The sequence below is a fragment of the Melitaea cinxia genome, chromosome 5, assembly GCF_905220565.1.
Source record: "Melitaea cinxia chromosome 5, ilMelCinx1.1, whole genome shotgun sequence".
NCBI classification, from domain to species: domain Eukaryota; kingdom Metazoa; phylum Arthropoda; class Insecta; order Lepidoptera; family Nymphalidae; genus Melitaea; species Melitaea cinxia.
In genome coordinates this window covers 7,761,293-7,783,052 of record NC_059398.1, presented here as the reverse complement: position 1 = coordinate 7,783,052, position 21,760 = coordinate 7,761,293, and the positions used below count along the sequence as shown (strand labels likewise).

General features: G+C 38.1%; 1 protein-coding gene across 1 annotated transcript in view; it reads right to left on the bottom strand.

Moving 5' to 3' along the window:
- The window catches only part of LOC123653795, a 59,552-nt gene that overhangs the window by 37,162 nt on the left and 630 nt on the right, over positions 1-21,760 (bottom strand). Inside the window, exons 2-18 of the mRNA XM_045589776.1 lie at positions 19,492-19,679; positions 19,207-19,403; positions 18,894-18,965; positions 18,583-18,799; positions 17,853-17,990; positions 17,322-17,537; positions 16,805-16,974; positions 15,711-15,918; positions 15,164-15,628; positions 14,043-14,187; positions 12,563-12,712; positions 11,699-11,823; positions 11,340-11,557; positions 10,003-10,139; positions 8,832-9,029; positions 8,004-8,208; positions 6,016-6,182 (exon numbers count right to left, since the gene is read on the bottom strand). Coding sequence (XP_045445732.1) covers positions 6,016-6,182; positions 8,004-8,208; positions 8,832-9,029; positions 10,003-10,139; positions 11,340-11,557; positions 11,699-11,823; positions 12,563-12,712; positions 14,043-14,187; positions 15,164-15,628; positions 15,711-15,918; positions 16,805-16,974; positions 17,322-17,537; positions 17,853-17,990; positions 18,583-18,799; positions 18,894-18,965; positions 19,207-19,403; positions 19,492-19,679 — 3,216 coding nt within the window. The remainder of the gene's footprint in view (positions 1-6,015; positions 6,183-8,003; positions 8,209-8,831; positions 9,030-10,002; positions 10,140-11,339; positions 11,558-11,698; positions 11,824-12,562; positions 12,713-14,042; positions 14,188-15,163; positions 15,629-15,710; positions 15,919-16,804; positions 16,975-17,321; positions 17,538-17,852; positions 17,991-18,582; positions 18,800-18,893; positions 18,966-19,206; positions 19,404-19,491; positions 19,680-21,760) is intronic.

Here is a 21,760-nt window from a genome sequence, read left to right as displayed (position 1 = left end):
GAAGAACCATAAAACATACATATCGCTTCAGTCTGTAATATCCCACGAATGGGCATAAGCCTCTTTTCCCTATAGGAGAAGGATCAGAGTTTAATCTACCACGCTGCTGTAATGCGGGTTGGCGGATATATTCCCTACTATGAGTAACGATCGCTATCAGGTGTAATGATAACAACCGGGACCGACGGCTTAACGTGCTCTCCGAGGCACGATGCGGAGACCAACAAGGACTGCATAAACACCCAGACCACGGCAAAGATCTGAATGGCCAATACAAATGTTTGTTATGTGCGGGGATCGAACCCGCAACCGCCACGCAACAGACACAAACTAGTGCTGTGACCGTTGCGCCAATGCGTCGTTCAACTAGATAAATTCAAAAGTGAACCTTCATTTAACAAGTCAGCTGATGAATTTGTAGTTCTCATAGTGATATTATGTTGCTTACCTTAACAACAGACGACCGTGTGTATGTTATAGATATTCATTTATTTATTAATATATATTATTATTCTTTGAAATATCTTCAGCATTATTTTTTTTATATTTATACGTTAAGTTTTTTGATATTATTTGATATTCACTTATTTGCCCTTGCCAACATCCTTTTTAAAAAGATTTAGAATTGTTATTTTCTAAAGTGCAATAAAGAATATATATATGACGGCGCCACCGTCATATTTTGTAAACAACGTGTGATCGGGCATGAGTCGACGCTCACGCCAACTAGGAAATAGTATAAAAGGCTGTTTGCCAGTCGAGGGGGCATTCGCCTGTCGACCGTCGCCCGGTGCACACGTTGTACCAACGGCCGTATTTATTATAATTTAGTATTGGAAAAGTTGATTATACTTACAATTGATTTATTAATAAATTAGTGCAAAGTAATCTGAGTTTTTTTATATAATGTCGGCTCCTGACCCTACATCAGAAGTCTCGGATCCACCCCCACTCTCAAGTGTAACGGAACAAATGGCAGTTTTCTCTTCGGGAATTGAAGCGATCTTTAAGAAAATCGCAGAAAATCTGACTACCAGTCAAGGTGCTCAAGCATCATTGCCAAAGCTAATCAACTTCGACCCCGACGAGCCCGAAGCTGATATCGTTAACTGGTGTGCGTTGAGTGAGCTCATAATCACAAAGAAGAACCTCGAAGGAGTAGATTTAATTCTGGCTCTTACACACTCACTCAAGGGGCGTGCCGCAATGTGTTTGGCCAAAATACAGACTGATAAGATATCATGGCCTGCGATCAAGGAGATTCTCATATCAAAATTTTCGAAGCCAATGATGATACAAGATTATTTTGACCAAATAATTAAGTTTCGCATTGATGTCAAGGAGAGCCCAGCCGAAGCTGGCATAAGACTATGGGAATTAATAGAGAAAATTCCCGACTGTAATATGCCCGAGAAAGTTATTACCGGATTTGCAATATCCATATTATCGCAATGCGACGACAAAATTCGCCGTGAGTTAAATTCTGTGGTAATTAACAACAAAAATCAGCTGTTTCGCACACTACGAAGCTTCAATCTGAAACGTCGTTTTGAGGATCCAGCTTCAACAGAATCCGAAGCGAAGCGATTCAGAATCACTCCGTTTCGCGGGAGCTGCAATTTCTGCGGAAGATTAGGGCATCGTGGTCACGAGTGTCGTGATAAAATCAGACTTATCTCGAAATCTTCTCCAATTCCAGCTAAGTCCGATTTACCACGGCCGTCGGTAGCTAATTCCCGACCTGCTGTCAGCTGCTACGTGTGTGGTGACCCCGGCCACGTGGTCTCTGGCTGCCCGATGCGTTACAAGAAGAAGGAAGATGGCGCTCCAGGTGCCACTTCCACGAGCTCAAAGCAGGTCAACGTGTGCGCCAGGACTTCTCGCGGAGTTCTACAGATAAGTGGTATTCAGTTACCTTTTATATTTGATTCTGGTTCCGAGTGTAGCCTCATAAAGCAGAGTTGTATTAAATCCTTAAAAGGCGAACAGTTTCATGAACAAGTGTCACTAAAAGGGTTAGGCGGTAGTAAGCTAGTTTCTTCAATACAAATCAAGTGCCCCACTAAGATTCAGAGTGTTACCTTGGAGGTTATGTATCACGTGTTGCCTGATAATAACCTTAGTGACGATGTACTATTGGGTCGTGATATTTTGAATGCCGGTGTGTCTGTATCTCTTAGTGATGATGGATTAACGTTTTTTAAGACCAAAAATACAAACTGCTGTAAGGTTTCGAGCACCTTTGATGAGAAAACTGTCGACACTGATCTTGACGGAAAGGATAGGGAACGGTTATTCGAAATACTTGAAAAATATTCTAATAACTTTATTGAAAAACTACCCACTACACAAATTACAACAGGCGAACTGAGAATTGACTTAATCGATCCCACCAAAACTGTTCATCGGAGACCTTACAGATTATCCCCAACGGAGCTTAAAGTTGTTGACAAAAAAGTTCAGGAACTATTAGACGTGAACATAATCAGGGAAAGTACATCGCCTTTTGCGAGCCCTATTCTTCTAGTCAAGAAGAAAGATGGTAGTGATCGGCTATGTGTAGACTACAGAGAACTTAACAGCAATACTCGCCCAGATAGTTATCCCCTCCCATTGATCAGCGATCAAATCGATAAATTAAATGGAGCGAAATTTTTCTGTAGCATTGACATGGCTTCAGGATTTCACCAAATTAAAGTCCATGAAGACTCAGTAGAAAAGACCGCTTTCGTTACCCCCACTGGACAGTATGAATATTTGACCATGCCGTTCGGTTTAAAAAACGCACCACAGGTCTTTCAAAGAGCTATTAACTCCGCGTTAAAACCCCTTAATGATGACAGAATATTAGTTTATATGGACGATGTTCTCTCTGTATCTGAAACTGCAGATGAGGGTCTGTCTCGCCTGGACAAATTACTGGACACCTTGTCTAATGCCGGATTTTCATTTAACTTCAAAAAATGCAAGTTTATGAAGAAAGAAATTGAATATCTTGGTTACGTCATTTCCGCCGGTAAGCTTAAACCAAATCCTCGCAAAGTTCAAGCTCTGCAGGATGCTCCAAAACCTAAAAATGCTAAGCAAGTTAGGCAGTTAATAGGATTAGCGACATATTTCAGACAGTTCATTCCTAACTTTTCAAAGTTGCTGAGACCTCTTTACCCACTAACATCAGGAAAAGGTCCTGTCATTTGGACGGCTGAGCATGATAGAATTCACGGCGAAATCGTTAAATATCTAGTGACAGAACCAGTACTGAAAATATTCGACCCATCGCTACCTATAGAGCTGCATACCGATGCCAGCAGTGACGGTTATGGTGCTGTCTTGATCCAAAAATATGACGGTTTACCACATGTAGTCGCTTACTTTAGTCGCAAAACGAGTGATGCGGAGAGTCGCTATCACTCCTACGAACTGGAGACGTTAGCGGTTGTTAAGTCGATAGAACATTTCCGTCACTACCTTTATGGCCGAAAGTTTACAGTCTACACAGACTGTAACGCGTTAAAGTCCTCGCACTCAAAAAAAGACTTAACCCCCAGAGTGCATCGATGGTGGGCAATATTGCAATCGTACGATTTCGATATAGTTTACAAAGAGGGCAAAAACATGGCCCACGCTGATTTTTTGTCCCGTAATTCTCCCCTGGATAATCAAGACCTGCAGTCAAAATCCAAGATGGTTAATTTCTCAGAGCTCGAAAAGGGGTGGCTGTCTGTAGAACAACAGCGGGATAGTGAAATCTCCAATATAATCAATAAAATACGGTCGAATGAATTACCTTCTGAAATATTGCGCACGTATGATATTAGGCAAGGCATATTGTATCGTAAGATAGAGCGCAACAAAACTACGAAATGGTTACCTATATTGCCACATTCGTTGATCTGATCACTCATAAGTCACGTGCATTCTGAAATAAAACATTTGGGTTATGAAAAAACTCTCGATAAGATGTACGAGCTTTATTGGTTCCAAAATATGTCTCGAAACGTAAAGAAATTTGTAGACTCCTGCGTGATCTGCAAATCATCAAAGGGCCCTTCAGGTTCTCAGCAGGTGCGACTGCATTCTATTCCTAAACCAGCGGTACCCTGGCACACGTTACATCTCGATCTGACGGGCAAATTGAGTGGTAAAAGCTATCGTAAGGAATACTGTTCTGTCATTGTCGATGCTTTTACAAAATTTGTTCTGCTAAAACATACAACGGCGTTGAACTCTGCTAATGCTATTAAAGCTGTCAAAGAATCTGTACATTTGTTTGGCGCTCCAAAAAGTATAATCGCTGATCGCGGACGTTCATATGACAATTCGGATTTTAAAGAATTTTGCGAAAGCAACAATATTGAATTGCACCTGATCGCTACTGGGTCTAGTAGAGCCAATGGTCAGGTAGAGCGCGTGATGCGCACGTTAAAGAGTCTACTTACCATTGCTGAGTGTAGTTCCGATCAGTCCTGGCAGGAGCAGCTTGGCGATATACAGCTTGCCTTGAATAGTACGCGTTCTAGAGTGACAGGGTTTACTCCAATAGAATTGATGTTCGGCATACAAGGGAGTTCGCTAGAAATAGCCAGAATATCTTCATATTCCAACGATCCAACTAGATTAGATCTTGAAGCAGTGCGCTCAAATGCTTCCGATAATATAAAAAAGGCAGCTGAAATTGACACCCTACGTTTCAACCGGGGAAAAGCACAGGTAAAACTTTTTTCTGTCGGTGACTTTGTTTTTGTTAAAAGTCAGGAACGACATCAAACAAAGTTAGACCGGAAATATAAAGGTCCTTTCAAGATCACTGCAGTTCTCGAAAATGATCGGTACGAGTTGAAACACATTAATGGTTCAAACCGGATATACAAATATGCACACGAAAATTTGCGAGAAGTTCCTCGTGGTCCATTAGGTCTGTTAGAAGTTTCCGAGAATTTCGACAACGATGATGGCGTGACGGCGTGTGAGGAAGATGATCTTGTTCATGAAACTAATCGTCATACTGATAACGTCAACTCATTAAGTAGCGATACCCTGTCTGTTGTTAGTAATAGTAGTTACGCAAACTTTGGGAGGTCTCGCACTACCTCTGAAAATAGTTCATTGCCAGACGTACATTCTGCTATTGTTGTAACCAATGCTGAAATTCATCATAGAGATTAAGTAAATTCATTAAGAGATAAGAATTAAGAATAGCTAATTTGTAAAAAAAAAATAATAAGAAAAAAATAAGTGTAAAGAAAAGAGGATAAAAAAAATGTGTAAGTCATTGTAGGGTTTAACCAGTCCAATGACTCTGCTAAAGGGGTGTATATCTAGGCTAGCACCACCAGCTAAAGGGATGTACACCTAGTCTAGCATTAAAAGCTACAGGGAATTGATCTAGTCTAGCCTGCTATAGGGATCGATATCCAGTCTAGCTGGCTATAGGGATCAATGTCCGGTCTAGCACAATCCGGGCCAGTGGATACTGAAGGGATGATGTTGCTGCAGGGTCTGTTGACCGGTCCAGCTTACTCTGAAGGGTTAATGTAAACCGGACCAGACATCTTAGATTTGACTTAACGATTTTGTTGACAGAAAATAAGTTAAAACAATTCTTGATAATCGGCAGGATGACCGAACAGTTCGTTTTCTTTGTTCTCAGATACCTAATTGATTTGTGATGAAGACGCGTTCGAGGACAAACGCACGTCAGTATGGCCGTGACGGCGCCACCGTCATATTTTGTAAACAACGTGTGATCGGGCATGAGTCGACGCTCACGCCAACTAGGAAATAGTATAAAAGGCTGTTTGCCAGTCGAGGGGGCATTCGCCTGTCGACCGTCGCCCGGTGCACACGTTGTACCAACGGCCGTATTTATTATAATTTAGTATTGGAAAAGTTGATTATACTTACAATTGATTTATTAATAAATTAGTGCAAAGTAATCTGAGTTTTTTTATATAATGTCGGCTCCTGACCCTACATATATATAAGTAGTATTATATAAATGAGTAGTTATGTCACCTTCTTTCGGCATGTTGTCCATGTAGGCGACGATGAAGTTCAGCAGAGCGGCGAGCAGCGCGGTGTCGCGCGCAGAGGCGGGCGGCGCGCCCAGGAAGCGGCGCGCGTGCTGCCACGGCAGGCCCGCCATCTCCTGCGCGCCGGCCGCCGGGATCAGCTGCGCGTAGCTGTCCACGGGGGACGTCTTCTTGTTAGCTCACAATATCGTTACAAACGAAAAAAATATATGACTACACTACTATATAGTCATGGGATACTTATCCCAATTACCTGTCCGGTAGTTGTTGTATAGTATGCGACCTCGGCTTCCCTAGCTATTACTGTCCTATCCCTTACCCTCTGGGCAGTAATATCATACAGTTCCTATTCCCCACACTAACTTGCCAATCTTCCTTTTCACACCACCTATCCTTCCCTTTCCCTATTCCTAACCTCTCCGCCAATCCAACGTCTGCCGCGCGGATGGATGCGTGGCTAGGGGCAAGCCTAGTCGTTAGCGTGCCACACTGCCCTGGGACCGGGCGACCCAGAATTAGGCCAACCTTACCCTGGCATGCGGGGCTCTGCTGGGGTAGACAAATCTTTCCCTCGCTATTTCGTGGGAACGCATGAATAAAAATAAATTAAATACAAGAGATGAAAAGTGTGAGAGTGATATTGAAAGAAGAGTGAATGCAGGAAACAGGGTGAATGGAGCTTTGCACTCCTTTATGAGAAGTCGGAAGGTGTCTAAAAAGGCTCGTTTGGCTGTGCATGAGGGAGTGTTGGTTCCGACACTCGTGTGCGGAAGTGAAAGTTGGGTATGGCAGAAGAAACACGAAAGCAGAATAAATGCAGTTGAGATGAGAGCGTTAAGAAGTATGATAGGAGTTAAACTGAGTGACAGGAAAAGGAATAGTGAGATAAGGAAACGTTGTGGTCTGAAAGAAGATGTAGTGACAAAAATTGAGAAAGGTATGCTCAGATGGTTTGGCCATGTCGAGAGAATGCGTGAAGAACATTTGACGAAAAAAGTGTATAAGGCGAGTGTGAATGGAAGGGTATGAAGGGGTAGTCCTAGGCGGACGTTCCGAGACCAAATAAGGAACGTCTTGAAAAAAGGCCAGGTCAAGAGTACCCTAAACTGAAGAGCATGTATGAAGGGAATAATGAAACTGGACGAAGCGAAAGAAGTATATAAGGATCGTAGCAAGTGGAAAGAAGTGGTCTCTGCCTACCCCTACGGGAAAGAGGCGTGATTATATGTATGTATGTACACTACTATCTGACTGTCTGAGCAAACGTACAAAATTTTCATTAATTTATTGAGTTTGTTTTTACGCCTTTATTAGCTAACGGAAAGTACACGAAAAAATTTTATTTGAATAAGAGTTATTGAGAAGACGCACCCAACACTTTCTATGTTCTTCCGAAATTCGACGTATATTGTGACATCACTGTAAGAGGTAAGAATAAATAATACTGCAAAATTAGGTTACTATAGAGATAATAAATAAATAACAAATATCTATGACACCCTGAAGCTAGCTAGTCAAAGAAGAAGAAGTTAGCAACGTGAAGTTAGTTAGCCAATGAAGTATAACCTCTTACATGCGTACATAAGTACACACAAACTTTGTTTTATGTGTTACACTGCGGAAGCGATTCGAAACAATTTTTTTTTTCAAAATTGAAAAAATCCCGGTGATTTTGCCACCCCCTTTCGTGTGCCGCCCGGGGCCATGGTCCATCATCCCGGCACCCCTCCCGCAACGCTACTGCTAACGGGCTAGAAAGATTTCCCTTATTGAATTTGAAAAATATTTGTGAGACTAGATGATGAGATGTTTTAACAATAGATGAATTTCGTTGAATAAAGAATGAAGGAAGCACCATGTCATATTTAAAAATATATATATATTTTCAAATAATAAATTTTTGGCTAAGTATTTAATTGACAATTCACAAGAGCCACAGATAATCCAACAATCGTTCTCGGTCAGCCTTACCTCAGCAGCAGGTCGAGCGCGTCAGTGACCTGCGCATGCGCGGTCGCGTTCTCCAACGCACGCAATAGTCGCGCGCAGGCGTGTGGAATACACGCAGCGTGCAGGGCGTCCAGCGCGCGCGGGGAGGGTAGGGGCGTGGAGCGCGCCGCCCACCACCAGCGCACGGTGACTGCGCTGCGCCACGCCTCCTCCGACATCAACCACTCTGAACATACGAGAGGTATGTATGCAAATACTGTGAGTGAAGTTCCAGTTACGTGAAATTTACAGGAATAACTTATTGGTAGAAACCTAATTTATTAAAGAACAGCCTTTAAAACTTAAGAACTAAACTTCGTTTAACTTCGCAGACATTACTTGAAATTATACACGAAATGAAGTTTTTTTAAGAGTTTTTAAATTGGACTGAAAGACTTATATGTGATCATCTATTAATTATTTTTTTATGAGTATTTTTATTGTCGGTGTAGCTTGGATGAAGATTCCGGAAAACCGCGATGTCATGCACTAACTTGGGAAGGCCTATGTCCAGCTGTGGATTGCAATAGGCTGAACTGACTGACTGACAGATAAGTACTGTGGATCAGACGTTTACGCTGAGGTAAAACGAAACATACCATTATATTGTGACCTACCGATTGCAAACTATCAAATTTTTATCTGGTACAAAATTTAAATGTATCACTTTTAATAATTTTGTCCGTGACTTCATTTTCGTAAACCGAAAAAGGTAATTCACAATTTCGTTGCTCAGTAAACGGTAACTATAAATTTAGCACACAATTCTGTCGAGCACCAGTCGCTCCTCTCGCCTCGCGCGAGACTCACCGACGGGCGAGTGGCGCGCGTGCGGGCTGGCGGCCCAGTAGCAGTGCGCGCGGAAGGGCAGCGCGCTGCGGGCGGCCACGTGGCGCGGCAGCGCGGGCCGGCCCCGCTCCTGCAGCACGAAGCCCGCCCACGCCGCCAGCGCCAGCACCTGCGCGCACTGCAGCGCGCCGCTCTCGTTCGCCGGGAACACCAGGATCACTGCGCCGTTGTATTTTATTATTGAAGTCAATCTTCTTTACGCACGCTTGACTTGGGGAGTATGCTGGTGAATGCGTGACGAGAGCGTTACGAAACGTGTGATCGGGCGGGGCGAACGGAAGTTAGTTTGAGAGGGAGAAGAGAAAAGAGAAGTTGAGACTTTAGTTGTGTGGTCTAAAACACTCCTTTTGTACTATTTAATTAAGTTCCCGAACTTTTAATTATACAATCATTACAACTATTTAAATCAGGCCAAAAGCGAGAAATGGTAACCCTTACGTTACAAAATAATTTATTAAATTAAGCGATATAACAAATTAATAAAAATAATAGTAATAACTCTTTATTGTACACCAAGAGTGAGCAAAATTACAAAAAAAATTAAAAACAGGAGATAAGTACAAAAGGCGGCCTTATCGCTAATGAGCGATCTCTTCCAGGCAACCTTTGGGTAAAGGAAATGTTTTTTTGTAAAAAAATTGTTGTAAAGCTCTATTTTTTTACTATTATTTGCTGTAGCTGTTACAACAATAAAAAAAAATAATATTCTTTATTACATACCATTAAAAAATACAAACAAAAGTAGTACAATTAGAGGAATATGTACAAAGGCGGTCTTATCGCTAAAAAAGCGATTTGTTCCAGGCAGCTTTTGGGTATAGGACAGGGCATAGAAAAACGGTTAGGAAGTGTACAAATAATTGTTATAGAAATTAGAATAAATTACAATAGAATATAAAATTAAGTATTTCGGTAATACAAGCTACTAAAATTTCAAAATCTACCTGTTCTTAACAGTTTAAAAAATGTTTGAAACAAACGGTAAAAAAAGGTTAAGTGCATACTGCGGACTCTTAGTGATAGTGTCGTGTTAACTATGACGATTTTTTTCTTTTTTGTAAGCTTATTAAAATTACGAGTATATCGAAATCTTACTGTTAAAAAAAGGTAAAGTACTTACTACTTTACTTACCTCTGATTAAGAGTAAGGGTAGATCTGGTATTTTTGCTAAGGTGTGTCTGCTCACAAAACAAACACTGTTCAGGACTGATACGCAACTAATCGCACATTCGGGAAACACTAGGTAGTCATCTACCATTAAAGACAATCTAGAATAAAACAAAAATTAATTATTTAAAACATACTACAGAAAAAAGTATTACTATGATAATAATTGGAATATTAATAATCTATCTACACTAATATTATAGAGCTGAAGAGTTTGTATGTTTGTTTGAACGCGCTAATCTTAGCAACTACTGGTCCGATTTGAAAAATTATTTCAGTGTTAGATAGCCCATTTATCGAGGAAGGCTATAAGGCTAAATGTTTTAATCATTTTTATATTATATGTTATTATTTTATGTTATTTTTATTTATATGTTATTTAATTTGTATATGTCATAACGCTAAGACCAATAGGAGCGGAACACCAATGATGAATGTTTTAAAATCGGTTTTCTTTTTCTTTTGAGAGCTTCCGCTGCGTGCCCTACGTAAACAGTAAAAGTTATGCAAAAATTATGTATAACATAAAAGATCCTATTCCACGCGCATGAAGTCGCAGGCAGAAGCTAGTAGTTTTATGTGTCTATCGATTACTTTCTACAACCCTTACATTATAATAAGTACAATAAATAAAATAAAAAGTAACGCTTTACACTCAACGGCTTCTTGAAGGATGAAGGTGAAATTAAAGGAAATTGTGAAAGTGAATTGAAAGGAAAAAGGTATATTTGGGGTCAAGAAAGTGACACAATTTAAACACAAATACCTAGATTACAACAAGCACGTATGACCTTCACAAACCTTTGTCATGAGATTATTAGGACCAGTGCTCTATCCCAACGTTCCAACGTTACTACGAATACTATACTACTTTCTCCATTAATTATTATTATTACGTACACAACAATCGCTCTGGTATAATGATGCGTGTTGTAGTTTGAGTTGCCTAAAACACCGACGGTTTACTGGTTCGATTCATTCTCGAGATGGATGGATTTGTACAAATATGCCTTATCGGTTTACATGTCCATCCTTATGGGTTTCCCCACCTCAAAGAGCACGTTAAGCCATCGGTCCCGGTTGTTATCATAAATACATTATAGCGATCGTTACTCATAGTAGAGAATATATCGGCCAACCCGCAGTGAAAGAGCGTAGTGGATTCAGCTCAAATCCTTCTCCGACATGGAGAAAGAGGCCTATGCCCAACAGTGAGACGTTACAGGCTAAGTCGTGATTACGTACACACATAATAATATGTAAAAATTTACAATTAATATTACTCTTTAGGTCTCTCTTACCTGAGAAGAGATACGACGAGATTGAGTCCATCATTTTGTAGGAATGCTTCATGCATTTCCTGTTGACGCATCAAGACAGCCAACTGTTGCAACGTGCTACGACGCAGAGAGGGCTCGAGCGCTGGCTGACTGACCCTTTGAGCTGTATATTCTAATGTATCTTCGTTTAGAACTAAGTCTTGTTTTAACACATCCATTATCTGGACTAAACCAGTCGTCTGAAGCAAAAAGCAGTGTGTCAGTTTAATAGTGTGATGGTAATTCTATATCAAGTGTGACGAAATTTTTTAACCTTGTTATAAAATATTACGTTACAATAAAATATGAAATTAATATTAAGATAGTAATTTTATAGAAACCTGAGGATCTTTCGAGGGAGAGCTGCAATGTTCAACGTTAAAGTCCTGTGGTTTGACGCGTCTCAGGGCATTCAGTAATACATCGGAACGCAAGGATTCGCGTGGAGGTAAATACTTCTCATCATCTGGAAAAAAATACATATCAAATGTTTCTGATACTTATAACTATGATTGTAAATTTGAACTCCTATATAGGAAAACATGTTGCTAGTGACCATGAAAGCTTAAAAACGTTTGTGTTACTTTTGATCTCTATCTGAACTTCTTCTCAACATGAAACTTTTTTTGCGGCATGGATTGTGGCGGTTGCGGGTTCGATCCCCGCACATGACAAACATTTGTATTGGCCATACAGGTGTTTACCGTGGTCTGGGTGTTTGTTGCAGTCCTTGTGGGTCTCCCCATCGTGCCTCGGAGAGCACGTTAAGCCGTCGGTCCTGGTTGTTATCCGTGTACACCTGATAGCGATCGTTACTCATAGTAGGGAATATATCCGCCAACCCGCATTGGAGCAGCCTGGTGGATTAAGCTCTGATCCTTCTCCTACATGGGGAAAGGGGTCTCTGCCCAGAAGTGGAATATTACAGGCTGAAGCGTATGTAACTTTTTTATTTGTAAGACTGAAATAGATTTCTATTACCTTAATTGGCTTTTGGTGGAATATACACTTTATTTCAACAAACTTCCAATAAATAGTAAATTATTTAATTTAAAGGTAAATGATGTATTCAAGACTAATATATTTAAAGTTACTTATTATTTATGGTCAGTGTCAATGTCGTAATAATAAAACCAAATTAAAATATTAAATTAGAAAATAAAAGAAATAGCTTTTATATCTACCACTATAGGACACTCACTCACCTAATTGTTTACAGAGGGCATATGCAGCGTCCAGTTGTACTGGAGCGCAGTTTACGAACAACAGTCGAACGAGACCTAATATCATTTCTGCTTTCGAAAGACCCATACAGTCCACTATCTCTTCTTCCAATGATTTGCAGATCGCCTTTCCTGAACATGCAAACGAAAAATTAAAGGATGGATACAAGTGAAATGCATAAAATTAAAACAGATGTACTACATACCACTTGTAGGATATATACAAAAAATCAACCTAAAACCAGCAGTAGTTTGACAAGATGCGTTTAAAAGTTTGGATTTTTTAATAAAATCAATACATTAAATACAATATAACTAAAAGTTTAAGAAGATTAAGAAGAAAAAATGATAGCGCGCTAGGACAAATTCATTTTATTTGGTAGTCTTCAAATAGGACACAGCCGACGTTTTGTTGCTTGGAATCACAGCTACTAAATTTGATTACTAACATACCGAAATCAGCGCCAATCAGGCCATCAGGTCCAAGTGTGGATTTTAAATCATCCATGAGCCAATTGGAATGTTCACACGACATTTGAACCAAATGTCCAGTCACTTAGAAGAAGTTAGGTGCCACATGTACAGAAAAATTATATATGTCGAAAACAGACAGATAGTTTGGCGCAGCAACCTGATGTTGGCATCATCGGCCAATTCTATCAAGATGACAAAACGTCGACGCGTCGCACAGTGAAGAAGAAATTTGTGAAAATCTTTAAACGAAGGTTTTGGCATTTATGACGTAGTTCCGTTAATCGATTATCTCACTGTTCGCCCACATGGTGTCTGACGATAGTTAGAATAACGCTGTCTTTGACACATATTAGGTACTAGCTGACACGGCAAACGTTATACAGATGGGACACCATTTTCACCTAGACCCCTAGGTGAAAACAATTTTTTTTATTGCCATAATAAATAGCCTACGACTTATTCTGGGACCTACCAAATATGCACAAAACATTTTTTTTGTTTCGGAGGAGTTTGGTAACAAACCCTGTGACACTAAATTTTTATATATTAGAAGATTATATGTAGGTATAGTATTTTTTTGCGTATGTATATATATGTGTATGTGTGTGTATATATATATGTGTATATGTATATGTTTGTATGTATGTATCTATGTATGTATTGTTCTGTATATGTATGTGCATGTACTCGATAGTTGATATTGTTCTAGGTGACACTAATTGTCACTTCTTTGTGTACACTTCCCTACCGCTTTTTCACTACGCTGTGTCCTATATACCCAAAGGTTGTCTGGAAGAGATCGCTACTCTAGCGATAAGACCGCCTTTGTACACTGTTTTTTTATTTATTTGTAATATGTTATTGTGTTGATCGTTGTTGTGTACAATAAAGAGTATCTATCTATCTATCTATCTAAGATAGAATGTTTTTTAATAGTGGACCCCTGTCCCACTCGACCGAGACAGAGCACCCGGGCCAGCGGCCGTACCCAGCGGCGTGTCGTGCGCGGCGCTCGCGTGCAGCAGCGGCAGCGCGGGCAGCCAGGCGGCCAGCAGGCGCGTCCAGCGCGCCGCGCCCAGCGCGCGCCGCCCGCGCAGCGCCAGCTCCAGCGTCTGCCCGGCGGCGCGCGCCACCTGCCGACCACGCGCCGCACTGCTTACTGGTCTCACTCGGAGCTTATTAAACGAAGCGGTTCACAGTGAGCGACTCTCGCTCGCCAATTGGTCTCACTCGGAGCTTCTTAAACGAAGCGGTTCACAGTGAGCGACTCTCGCTCGCCAATTGGTCTCACTCGGAGCTTCTTAAACGAAGCGGTTCACAGTGAGCGACTCTCGCTCGCCAATTGGTCTCACTCGGAGCTTCTCAAACGAAGCGGTTCAGAGTAGGCGACTCTCGCTCGCCAATAACTAAGGACTCCGACAACTATTAACTACGAATAACTAAGTACTCTAGATTTTACCCAAATACCGTAAGTGGTCTGTGGCGAAATATATATCCATCCGGTGATACCTTCGCCCTTACTAAAGGGATACTTCTCGCGGCTGATCCAGTGTTACTTTTTATTTATACAATTAGGTCGGCAGCATGCGGCCTAACTTATGGTAAGCGATTACCCTAGTCTATAGACGCCTACAACACCAGACGCATCGGAAACGCGTTGCCGACCCGACCGAAAAAAAGACATCGCTTTTGAATTGTGGTGCGTCCATGTAGGCACATAAATACTGGCGGTCGCACGTTCGATTCTAAGTCGGAACGGATACTTGTATCTGTACAAATATTTCTTTCCGGCCTAAATGGCTGTCATTGTGGGTCAACGGGTCAATTGTGTGCCTTGGAGAACACGTTAATGTCAGTCATGGTTGTTATCATAGACACCTGATAGCGGTCATTATTCATAATATGGAATATATCCGCCAACCCGAGTAAAGCAATATGGTGGATTAATTTCCGACTCTTCTCCTAAATGAAGAAAGAGGCCCAGCACTGGGCTGTTACAATCTGAGTCAATAATATATTTTGTAATAAATACGTGTATTTTGAGTATAAGACCAGAACAACGTCTAAGATTATGCAGTTTATAGGTACCTAATATAATAATTGTTTTACCTCCTCCTGTGTTGAAGATAATCCGTGACAGCATATTTCAGTAAATATTTCGACATCGCATATTAAAGTCAAACATGTTTCATTTTCTGCTTGATATTCGTCATCGCCCATCAAAATGGATTTCACCATTTCATTTAACATTTTATAAAAGCTGATCTGCACCCATTCTATGCTATGTGCCATTAAAGTTAAAGCGATACTTCGAGCTATCGACCAATCACTCTCGTCAAAATCAAGGTCTTTAGACTTTTTTAACAAAATTCCTGCTACGTCTTTTAAATAATTTTCACCGACGTTCAAGTGTAAAATCGGTAAAGAATTTTTAATACAAGTTAGAATATTTTTTGATATCCGATTAGATTGGATTATCCTCATGAATTCGACGGCGTGATCCATGCTGACGTACAGTTTATTAAGTTCTCTATATTTGCTCTTGTACTCTTGATCTACCAATAACTTCGAATTCTGAAATTATAATTACGGTTAGCAAATACTCTAATAGAGAACAGTGTAATTTGAACAAAAAAAAAAACAAATATGTATGTACAAATAGAATGGCAGCCAATTTTTCGGCAGTTTCTGGATAAAAAAGTTCCAAAGCGGGATCGATGAGAGCAGCTTGGATTGCGACTACTAGTGAAGAAGGTGCCAAGGATGATTCCTTTGTCCAATTCAGAAGTCTTTCGGCGCATGAAACTAAACGAAGCCAAGCGACTCTGTGATGCGTACGTTCAGAATCTTTGTCATATGAGGATCTAAAATAAAAATTACCTTTATAAAACTCTGAGAAAAAACTGAATAGACAGACAGTCAGTAGCATTGACAAAGACTTCAACTTTACCAAGTGACATCAATTAAAAGAAAGTGAAAGTATGCGTATAATAAACCAGTATATTATACTCTTTCCGAAAATTGTGCCCTGTATTATTACATAGCATATTATATAGCATAGTGCACAATAATGCCTAATATACACATAATTTAAATTGTAACTTAGGGGCTACACTACCTCAGCTCGAATTCAGATTTCACCCGTACTAACACACATGAGAATTGAGAGCGCTTGGTTGTTCATCGCGCGAATTATATGTATTTTCTCCCCACAAACATTACCAATAGTTATTTTTTTTAAAACGCAACATATAAAATGTTCTTCATACTTATTTCAATTACCATGCTTAATCTCAAGTCCATAACTTCTATATTTACTGAGATATTAAGGTGTTAATACAAAAATAGAGGTAAATTTGCGATTTTTTTGTATCGAGAAAATTTTATGGAATCGTGTTTTCGAAATAAATGAAAGATAGTTTATGTCCTGAACTTTACCATACATTAATTTCAAACTTAAATATTCAGGAGTTTGGAAGATATGGACATCCTTCCGAGTGGAAAATAAGCAATTTGAGGTAGCATACACTCTTAAATAAATAAATACCACACACTCTTGGCTTTGGAAATACTTATAACACAACAGTACCAAAGCTTATAGTATATTAAATACCCATAAATCCATAATAATGTTTTTCGTTAACGAAGATATTATATACCAACCACGGCTATGACCGCAAAGCCAACACATCATCAAAACTTACAATGGATGTAAATGAGGTACTTTTACTGTAACATTGAAAATCTTACTTGAACTTCGTCATCAAGTCACCCAGCATGCGCATAGCCATACAAGATTTATGGGCAATGTCTCGATGTATTTTAGATTTATGCTCTTGTACCCAAAAATCTTCACTAACACTCACCAGTAGTAAATCGATAAGACTTTTAACAAGACACAAGCTTGTATTTAATATATTCTGTAAAAATAAAATTTTGTTGTCTATATAAATATAAAAACAATGGTACATTTTAAAATAATTGTAAAAAACAGTATTAAGAAATACACATTTGCGTATTTTTTTTTTTTTATTTTTGAACATAAAAGTTGTTTTAATAAAATTTCAGGATGAAATCTGAGTTAGCATTACTACAACTTTAAGAATTACTATATTACTATTTCATATTCATTCTCAAAAATTAGTGTTGAGAGAGCTTTTTTTAATGAAAAATCTAGCCATGTCTATCCATACAAGATATAGTGGTCATATAAATAACAAACATTAATTATTATTTATTACTACATAAAAAAGAATATAAATTTTACCATATCAAATACTTCATTTTCATCATTTGCGTCAATCAAGAGCACACTACAAGCCATAATGGTGAGTATTGTGGGTAAAGTTTCTAATGCAAATATAGGAACCGGTAACTGTCTTAATGGAACCAGGGCATCATCTGCTTGCAATTGAAAATTGTCTGCATACAATTCAAGTTCGGCATTAACGTCATCGTTACATTCTTGATGATCAGCTGAATACTAAAAAATAAATATATTTTAAAATCTTTTGACTTATTAGCAAAATTTTATAATAACTTGAACCTCAGTCAAATTTGCATGGTTAAGTAAATATAATTACAAAACAAACATAAGATACTAGTCATAATACAAAAAGTAATAAATAACTAAGAATACTGTTTTTTTCTTTTTGTTTTAAATTTCGTTTATAGGAATATTATACATTTCTTTTCAACAACATTAATTTTGAATGTTGCATTACTAAATTAAAATACGAATAAAATAGGATGTTATTTTAACAAAAAATGAAAATCACAGATAGCAATTATACCTTACCTTAAATGGTTGTGAAACCAAATCCAAGGAGAACAATGTTGAAAATCTTTTATGTAATGATTGCGTTATACAAAGAAGAGTGTGCAAAGCTTCTTCAGGGTGTGCACCACACTGCCCATCGGCTATAGCTAATAATGTCTGCAAATTAGCAAAATTGTAAAGTTAAAAGTTTTATGTCTTGATTTGATTTTTCTTATAATTTCGATCTGGAATGCTTTAGCCTGTAATATCTAACTGCTGGCCATAGGCCTTTTTCCCCATATAGGAGAAAGATCAAAACTTAATCCCCCACACTATCTTCTAATGTGGCTCGGCAGATATGTTCCTTACTATGAGTAACAATTGCTATCAGGTGTACATAATAACAACCGAGACTGATGGCTCAGCATGCTCTCCGAGCCACAGTGGGGAGACCCACAAGGACTGCACAAACACCCAGACCACGACAAACACCTGTATGGCCAATACAAATGTTTGTCATGTGCAGGGATCGAACCCACTACCGCCAGCGTAACAGCCACAAACCATCGCTGTGACCGTTGCACAAACACGTCGTCAATCTGATCCAAAATCAAATATTTAACTAAACAAAGTATAACTTGCTCGCTTTAGTATGTATGTAAACAAAGTATGTATCAATTTAAATATTAATCAAAATTATTGATAGCTTATATTTTATTACACAATACATATATTTTTAATATTTAACAATAATACATTGCCAAGGTACCTTTACTATAGCTGGTCGATTTAAAAATATTTCAACTGGAAAATCTCTTAGAAAGACATCTCGTATGAATCTGCAGCACCGACGGGTTGATTTTAAAACTTTTAATGAATCACCAATCAAAATCACTGTCTTTAAATCTGATGGGTTCAAATCTACCCAGGGCAAAAGCAGCACATTAACACCAGAAGGACTACACGAGCTACAAATTATTATTATTTTTTAAATATCAGTTAAAATCATTACATTGCTGATTAATTATTATTTGAGTTAATACTTACAGGTCTTGCTTATACATATCTTCATGTGAGGATGAGGTGTCTTTTGATGAAGTTTTACCTGAACTTAAATTGTAATAACCACTGCTGAACCCATTGCTGGTAGAACTATGAAAATAAATGTAGCACTTCTATTAAATATAACAACAACAAATACAAACAAACAGTATACAAACTCTTAATTTCTATTTTTGTAACAAGAAAGAAAAACTTGTATGATTTAAATCAAGACAGCTTATAAAATGATATAGCATTATGAAATCAACAAAATTGATATATAAACTAAGATCGATAGATAAAATGTTTCAGACATTAATTAAGAATTATAAGAAACATAAACCCAACAAACCTTGTATCAGAAGGTAATTTAAGATGTGGAATAGTGACATTTGCTTGAGAGTCAATAGTATTTAAGAAGTGAAGAGTTTCCATCATATCATCAAAGATTTCTATAGAATTTGGCACTAGCTTATTCTTTATTTTATTCATTGTTAACAATATTTTATCTATACCAATTTCTTTAGCTATGTAAGTTCCGGCTTTAGTCTGAAAAAAAAATTAGGTGCAAATATACAACACACATTTCTAGCTTTAAAAAAAATTGTAGTAAGTTATAATTGTTGGATGTAGGTACTTTAACCACTGTATGAAGAAGTTCCAAAGCTTCACGTTGTAAAGATGGTTTTTGTACTTGAAACCAAGCAAGTAAGGCCTGCAGCAGCTCTCTCGTTCCTCCCAACTCATCTTCCAATTCCCATCCTAAGCGAAGTTTTGTCAATAACAATTGTAAAGACCTTTCACGTATTTCCTTAATAGGATGATCTATTTCAAAAAATTGAAATGTTAGTTTGATGTTTTATTACGCTAATTCTTTTACATGTTTAAAACAGAAAAGATTACTTAGTTTTTTTATATACGCCGATGATAATTCCACCGGCGGCATGGTGTAGTGAAGTGATATAATTTCTACATTTGACTATCACAATCTCTTTAAACTCATTTATCAATAAATAAATAGTTCAAAACAGATATATTTTACATTTAGATCTAGAATTATTTATTTAACAAAACAAAGTTTTTATATAATAATAACATACAACAATTCAAACTTTTAAATTTGACATATACACTTTTTTTATTTGTTTATACTTCACATTTAGCTTAGCCGTGCATACAAGTTAGTTGGCTTCAGTTTTTTTTTTTTACGAAATTCCAATGACTTGTTTACCGCATTCTTATTCTAGTTAGTATTTTCTATCGCATCTTCGCATATTCATTTTGGATATTATTGCCCAAAAAATATTGTTTTTAGTTTAATCGTTGCGTTGTTCATCTTTAATACTATTATAATTTTGATTAGTTTTTCTAAATGAACTACGAAGTACAAACCCCGTACCTACGGTGATTACTTTAAAAGGTGTAGGTAATTGAAATGTCGAACGTGATTCGAGCGCCCGCAATCTAAACGAAAAAGTATAAAAAAGAAACTTTGAGCTGTATCACAATATATTTCTTTTGCAGTTATAGCTAGATAGATACTATTGGGAAACGAAATAAGTAGAATCAACGACAAATGTATCAAATATTATATTTTTTCGACATGTTTTTGTATCAAGACCACTTTTTCTCCTTTCCTCTGAAACTAGCGCGATTTTATAATATACGTACATGTACAACACTTTTTATACAGTCAATTAAAACTTAGTTCATAGTCTTCAAAATAATATAAGCCTTTTTGTTTTAAGTGTAGAAACTTAGAACTACCAGAGATTATGGGGCGTTACGGGGCGGGGGGTAGGGGTAGCGGACAAAAAACCTCCGTAACGTTAAAAAAAGGGTAAGATTTTTATGTTTACCGTAAAATGGGCGGAATAGGGATCCAGGGGTGAATGGGGACCAAATTAAGAAATATTTTTAATGCTCAATATTAGGTACGAAGTCGTTACAACTTTTACCAATTTTTGCAAATTTTTGTGAGGAGATAGTAGATCTGTGGAACTTTTTAGGGCAACAGCGTGACCAGATTTAGTAGATTTCTACTTTCTCTTTTTTTTTGGTAGATTTTGAGGTACCGTTAACAGTATCTAGTGGATAAAAAATATTTGGTATATTTTGGTAGAATTCACGCTTTTCAACTATTCTGGTACTTTTTCCTTCATAGGCAAACCTATCGAAAAAATAAGAGGTATTCCCCTTTTCATCGAATGGATTGTAACTATCCCTTTCTAATATTAATTATTGAAGAGGGAAAGCTGTTGGGGGAATACCAGATGTATTGAAAAAAAATTGATTAGGTAGGTATATCTTTAATTTTTATTCTTTTCGTAACCATTCGTGCCGTGAGCCTGTGATGTAATAGTTAACGATTTATCAGTGCAATTCGCGATTTACAGTGCGAGATTCTTTGTATAAATTAATGTTTTAAATATAATTCTTTGTATAAATAAATGTTTTAAATTGTTACTATTATTTCATCCTTCTTCCTACTATACGAATGAATATTCACATTAAAATTATTTTACCACTCAAAGTCGTTGTCACGTAAAACTTTCGCCCGTATACCGACTTTACAGGCAACCAATTTTTTTAATCACTAAAATTCTCAATTTTTACTTACTCACGCTAAACGAAAACTATAACAAAAAAAAAATACTTTACGTTATGTTCATAAAACTTTGATTAAAAAGGGGTCATTAAAACTCGACATGAATAAAATGCGCGACGCGATGTAACTCGTTAGTTCGTAACGTTCTGCTGTATCCTCCTCCTCCTTAGTCGTTCACTCTTGACAGAGAGGTCGTGATTGACGACGATTCATTGGCTAAAGCAGCCCCCGCTATACGCCTCCACTTGATACGGTTTTCAGCGTCTCGAGAACTCTGGACTATGGAGGTCTGTGTTGC